General features: G+C 38.9%; 1 protein-coding gene across 4 annotated transcripts in view; it reads right to left on the bottom strand.

The window, feature by feature from the left end:
• Positions 1–6,800, bottom strand: part of tsc22d1 (TSC22 domain family, member 1) — a 106,240-nt gene that overhangs the window by 75,317 nt on the left and 24,123 nt on the right. The window contains exon 1 of one of the 4 annotated variants that reach the window (XM_061723803.1): positions 4,237–4,525. The exons of 2 other annotated variants lie outside the window; for them this stretch is intronic. In XM_061723803.1, the coding sequence (XP_061579787.1) occupies positions 4,237–4,316 (80 nt within the window). In that variant the 5' untranslated portion in view covers positions 4,317–4,525. Of the gene's footprint in view, positions 1–4,236; positions 4,526–6,800 lie in introns of those variants that run through there. One more of the 4 variants, XM_061723802.1, reaches the window with a different exon arrangement.

Genomic DNA, 6,800 nt, shown 5'->3' with positions numbered 1-6,800 from the left:
TGATGTCAGCTCTAAACTCAGCATTTTGAGGAGGAAAACATCGACTCGTCCTTATTTACTGATGAAGTCAGTCTTCTCGTCTGCTTCTACTCAAACTCCTGTGTACTTACTTTACCAAGAAGCCCAAACATCCTAAAAAAAGAAGCTCTAAGCCACACTTATCTTTTCCGGCGTCGTCTTGGACTGGAAGAGGCTTTAGCTAATTATGTTCACCCAAATAGCCAATACCATGTCTTAAAGAGTCCAACCCATGTGTGACCACATGCAAGCTCACAGAATAATAGAGGGATCTGCACTGGTCCTACTGTAGGTAGTCAGGAGAATTACTAGATATTCCAAGACAGGCCCTGTAATAAGCCACCCATCAGGAATATAAAAGCTAAAACAAACAATTACTTCACACTTCAAGCACAACACCAGAAAAAGTGTCTTTAGTTACACTGTCACTGTTGTGTTTTTAGACGGGTATTTAAAATAAATCAAGGTTTGTCATTGAAGGCTGACTCTACCTGAAAGAAGACTACCCATGAGCTACTACTTGAACTGTCCTGTTGACCAATCAGAGCACAGCTAAAACAGATCCTTTCAGCCACAACCAGGCTAGGCATTCCTTGAAATAAATATCACTTCTTTTGGTGGCTCCTTTTCCTCTCACTTTAATGCATACTTAATCATTTATTCCAACAAACTGTGAAACTTGGATGACTCAGAAACCAAAATGTAGTCCGCTTTCTTGTCGCACTGCAGTATTGGACGCCTGGTCCTAATGACACTTACGCCTGCATGTTCACATCAATCAAAACCATCTTACTCAGAGAGAGCAGATGCATTCTCTTACATTTCTGTGCATCCCTACATGATCCTTCTTGTATATCACATTTCTGCCTGTATAATGTCATTAAATCATATCACAGGAAATGTGCATTTAGAATAGATACTGATTTTCAAGCGCTGCCGACAGTGACGAGAGATGCAGCAGCAATGCATAGAAACAAGACAGTAATATAAACCTATTGTTTTAGACCTCAGAATGCAGCTGTGTGACTAAAGACAGGCATAATAATCTTAGCCTTCTTTCCCATTTATGATGAACATACATTTCTTATCCATTTCAAATCCCCCATGTTCCACAGGAGCCATTTAGGTAGTACAGTGTTGCCATACATCACTGAGATTCTGCCATGACAACAAGTCTACTTCATTTGGAGCTGTGCTCAATTCATAGAAAAACACTGTCGGTTTAAGCCTGTGCGAGTTATCAGACTGTTTTAGGTAGGTCAGCCGGCTAATGGCCATGCTGTAAATCAACACTAGCACAGTGACCCAGTGAAGCAGCTTGAGATAAATTACCCTAACTGTATGTAGTTCAGCGAGAGATGCTCTACTTCACGATGGCCATTTTAATTGAATAAAATGGATACACCACTGGGTTCACCTAAAATGTGTACCATCTCAAGTGTCAGTGATTACTCAAACTCCTTTTTGGAAAATATTTTTCAAACAAAACCATTATTCTTGCAAAGCTGAAAGGCATGTTTTGTAGCTTCTTCATTTTTCTTTTTTAAAACAAACAACAGCAGAAAATGTAAGCGATGTAAACTGAAAATTAAAAACCGCTGTAGATTTCTCTATTCCAATCCTTGGAGATACTACTTAAAAGAAAGCATTCTGATACATCACCGTTTCTGTATCTTACTAAACATCCATGCTCCCCAGTTAAAATTAATATAGGTTTGTTAAAAAAAAAAAAACCCTCAGTGTGACTAAGGTCACAAGGTGTTTCTTGAAACTACCATTTCTGAAACTGCCACCGATTGAAAATAAAGTCCAATCCAGCTACAGTGGAGAGAGTATTTGATACACTGTCGATTGTGCAGGTTTCCCCACTTGCAAAGCATTAAGAAGTCTTTGTATGTAATCACATTGTATGATATTGAAATAATTTGCATTTTATTGCATGACATAAGTATTTGATACATCAGAAAAACAGAACTTAAGATTTGCTACGGAAACCTTTGTTAGCAATAACAGATCAGACATTTCCTGTAGTTCTTGACCAGGTCTGCTCACACTGCAGCAAGGATTTTTCATATATATATATATGTGTGTATATATATATATATATGTGTGTGTATATATATATATATATATATATATATATATATATATATATATATATATATATATATATATATATACACACACACATTTAAATATATCCTCCATATCCTTCAAGACCTCCAGATCCTTCAGGTTTCTGAGCTGTCGCTGGGCAATACGGACTTTCAGCTCCCTCCAAAGATTTTCCATTGGGTTCAGGTCTGGAGACTGGCTAGGCCACTCCAGGACTTTGAAATGCTTCTTACGGAGCCACTCCTTAGTTGCCCTGGCTGTGTGTTTCGGGTCGTTGTCATGCTGGAAGACCCAGCCACGACCCATCTTCAATGCTCTTACTGAGGGAAGGAGGTTGTTGGCCAAGATCTCACGATACATGGCCCCATCCATCCTCCCCTCAATACGGTGCAGTCATCCTGTCCCCTTTGCAGAAAAGCATCCCCAAAGAATGATGTTTCCACCTCCATGCTTCACGGTTGGGGTGGTCTTCTTGGAGTTGTCCTGATTTTTCCTCCAAACACAGTGAGTGGAGTTTAAACCCAAAAGCTCTATTTTTGTCTCCTCAGACCAGATGACCTTGTCTCATTCCTCCTCTGGATCATCCAACTGGTCATTGACCAACTTCAGACCGGCCAGGACATGCCCTGGCTTGAGCTGGCTTGAACAGGGCGACCTTGCGTGCGCTGCAGGATTTTAATCCATGACGGCGTAGTGTGTTAACTAATGGTTTTCTTTCAGACTGTGGTCCCAGCTCCCTTTGGGTCATTGGCCAGGACCAGCCGTGTAGTTCTGGGCTGATCCCTCACCTTCCTCATGATCATTGATGCCCCACGAGGTGAGATTTTGCATGGAGCCCCAGACCAAGGGAGACTGACCATCATCTTGAACTTCTTCTATTTTCTAATAATTGCGCCAACAGTTGTTGCCTTCTCATCAAGCTGCTTGCCTATTGTCCTGTAGCCCATCCCAGCCTTGTGCAGGTCTACAATTTTATCCCTGATGTCCTTACTAGGGGTGGGCAAAAATATCGATATGGCAATATATCGCAATACTTTTCCAGCCGATTCAATATCGATATTAAAAATTTGAATATCGATTTTTTATTTTTTATCCCAGATTTTTTTCCCATTATATCACCCAGTGCTCCTACCTAAGTGACAGTCCTGGGCATTGCCACTCTCTCAAAATAATGGACAGAGGTTTATTTATTTATGGATTTATATCTATACTGACTGATCACTGTGCCTGTCCTTGGTTTTAGTACCCATCTTTCTTGTGTTTATTATCATTTGCCACATAATTAAAGCAACCTCATACTAAATTTAATGTTAATTTCATATGATGTAAATAATATGAAAAACATATACAAATAAGTTGTAACTTTAGCTTGTATAGTTATAATAAAACATTGTTTTGACTCAGTTTGTCCCATGAATTGTCACTATAATCTGATGAACGTGCAACTCGGATTTTAAGATCCATCACTATCATCTGATGTACATATATACAACTTGGATTTTAAGATGTGTAATGCATTTTTACATTTTTCGGTGAACTATGTAGAATATAATAATCGGGATATCGCAATGTGTATCGTATCGTGGCTCAAGTATCGTGATGCGTATCGTATCGTTAGGTCCTTCCCAATACCCACCCCTAGTCCTTACACAGCTCTCTGGTCTTGGCCATTGTGGAGAGGATGGCGTTTGTTTGAGTGTGTGGACAGGTGTCTTTATACGGGTAACAAATTCAAACAGGTGCAGTTAATACAGGTATGAGTGGAGAACAGGAGGGCTTCTTAAAGAAGAACTAACATGTTTGTCAGAGCCACAATTTTTACTGGTTGGTAGTTGATCAAATACTTATGTCATGCAATATAACCCAAATTAATTATTTCAAAAGCATACAGTGTGATTTTCTGTATTTTTTGTAATATTCTGTCACTCACAGTCAAAGAGAACCTCTGATAAAAATTACAGACTTCTACATGCTTTGGAACTGGGAAAACCTGCAGTGTATCAAATATTTGTTCTCCACACTGTAAAGACCTTTTTTTATGAAGCTACGGTGCTAACTGGCTAAAGCAGTACTACAAATGTCTCCTCTCTGTCTTCACTTTACCTTTTGAGATGCTGTTCCAGCTCCCAGAAAAAAATCTTCAACGCCATGTGGCCTTGCAGTTGTATTCCCTGTACTCTCATCTCATGGAGGCGTCACTGGCAATTATAAACTCCAAAGTAATGCAGAGGTGTGTATCAAGCCCCTTTGTTTGGCGTTTTTTCTCAACAGGCTGGGTTCCTTCTTAAATGTGCGCTAACAATACTGGATTGTCCAAATAAATGCATGGCGATTAACAAAGCTATCTAATGATCACGTGTGTGTGCGCGCGCCCCTCATCTGTCCTCTATGTCAAACATTCATGTTTGCATGGTTGACTAGTGAGTGAATTACTGAGTACAGATAGTGACTGGGCGGGTGGTAATGGGTGATCATGTGATACTGGCAGTTACATAAACTCTCAACAGAGATTAGTGTTTGGCCCAGTGATTTGCCCGCTCCTCAAGAGCAAGCCCTATGAAGCCTGAGATGTGTAGCTATAGAATGAAAAATGTCTTTATACTTGCACAAACCTCTCCTGTGCCAACTACTACAAACAAAACATGCATGTCTTTACAATAATGCTATTTTACAGGCATGTAAATGAAGGTACAATGAACACTGTCTGTCACTGCAGCTGGGTGAAAAAGAAAGTACACCATCTGTCAATTCCAAGGGTTTGCACATTGGGACGTGGCCCTTACCAGGTTATGAAATTGGGTAATGTCAGAAAAACATAACATGAAATACTACAGCATTATTTATTCATTTATTTTTTATGCAGAGCCCATGATTTAAAAAAATAAATAAATGCAGCCTTACTGCTTGCATAAACAGTTCAAGAGAATCACGAGAATCTCATTATCAAATGTAGATTTATTGATTTTCAGCAAGTGTGAGCATTTTGATGAAGACAGCCACTTTGGCAGAGAGCTGCAGGGCTAAAAGATTAATCAGAAATGTGTTCATGCAGCTCCAAACTCATTTTGGAGCATTTTGCCTCTCAATGATCCAACACAATGAACATGTGCAAACACCTGGAAACCATTAGCAACAGTAATCAGTAATATGCAGCAAAAAAGGCTGGACTACTAATATTTCAGTAATTAAACAAAATTACAGTGACTAATGAACTGAAGCCTGAGCATGAGAAATATCACAATCAGGAAACCATTCAGCCCTAGTGTGCTGCTCTGAAACATTCAGTTGTGTGTTAAGCCAATGCCAAGGAGGAAAGACACCAAAAATGATCTTGAAGAAGCTATTTCTGTTCATCATCAGTATAGTAAAACTGGCACAGCTAGTTTAAGACAATTTAGTCCATAATTCTATAGTGAGGAAAAATATTTTCAACTGGAAAACATTCCAGACAGATGCGAAGATTGCAAGATCACCACCCCCAAGATCAGACCATTGAATGTTTAGATAAATGGCAAAATAGTAAAACACAACCCTCATGTTAAATATTCAAGTTAAAAATAGTGCAATATTTGCACATGTACAACTTCTTTGGAAAGGATCACCTCTGTTCCTTATTTTTCTCTTATAGTTTAAGGAAAGCAACATCTTAGACAAGGTGTATGTTTGAGAATGCCAAGTTCTCATGTCTGGAGATGACCAAACAGCATTTCAGCAAAGATATTTCACAGTAATTTTTTTTTTTTTTACAGAATTGTTGACAAAGAATGATTCCAGACCCCAACACAATATATACACACATATGCAGCGCAAATAAAATTCTTTAAATAGGTTCAGGTTCATATAAATTAACATAATATGACTGTCACTACAGGAATAAATAAAGTGCAATCTTAATTTAAATAACAAATCTATTTCAAAATAAATATTATCGAGCATTTATCGTTGTCGAGGTAAAACTGACTGATGATATTGATTTTAGGTCATAACTGCCCAGCTCTAATGGAACATGGTGTATAAAAGTGAGTTTCACGACTACTGTCAACAGACAGAATTTGTGTGACGGTACACACATTTTCACGACAGTTCGGAAATGTGTGCGCAAATCCACGCAAAGTTGATTTTTAAACATCCCGACGTGTATGTGGAGAATGCACGTTTTTTTGTCCAATCTGACTTTTTGTACACACGGCCCCAGATGTTTTTCCTATCATACAGGTTACAGGAAATAGTGCTGTCAGTATTCGCTGCATTTTAGTGTTTTAAGGATGCCACCGTCTCCTGCAGCTAAAAGTGCCTCACACCTTTCCCACTGGACTATAAGATGCTGGAATAAATGTCATAATCATGTTCATAATAATGATAAATACAGTGAAAATCAATTATCCACCCCCAATTCAGTCTGTGCCATCTTGTCCCCGGTAAATCATTTGTGCCACATAAAGCTTACCAGTGTTCCAAGTTAAAGATATCAGGATTTATGGTCAAAAGCAACCCCAACACTGCCTTAGTTGGCATTTTCAAAGTGGCTCAATCATCCTTGCATTCTTGTGAGCTTGTTTGTCGGCCCTCTGCACGACAGACAAGAGACCTTGGGTTCTGGGTCTTATCTTGTCATTTCTCATTGAAACAAAAGCCTTAAAATGGATTAGTACCTCAGCAAATACAAA

This window comes from Cololabis saira, chromosome 6 (assembly GCF_033807715.1).
Source record: "Cololabis saira isolate AMF1-May2022 chromosome 6, fColSai1.1, whole genome shotgun sequence".
Taxonomy (NCBI): domain Eukaryota; kingdom Metazoa; phylum Chordata; class Actinopteri; order Beloniformes; family Belonidae; genus Cololabis; species Cololabis saira.
This window is presented reverse-complemented; position numbering and strand designations above follow the sequence as displayed.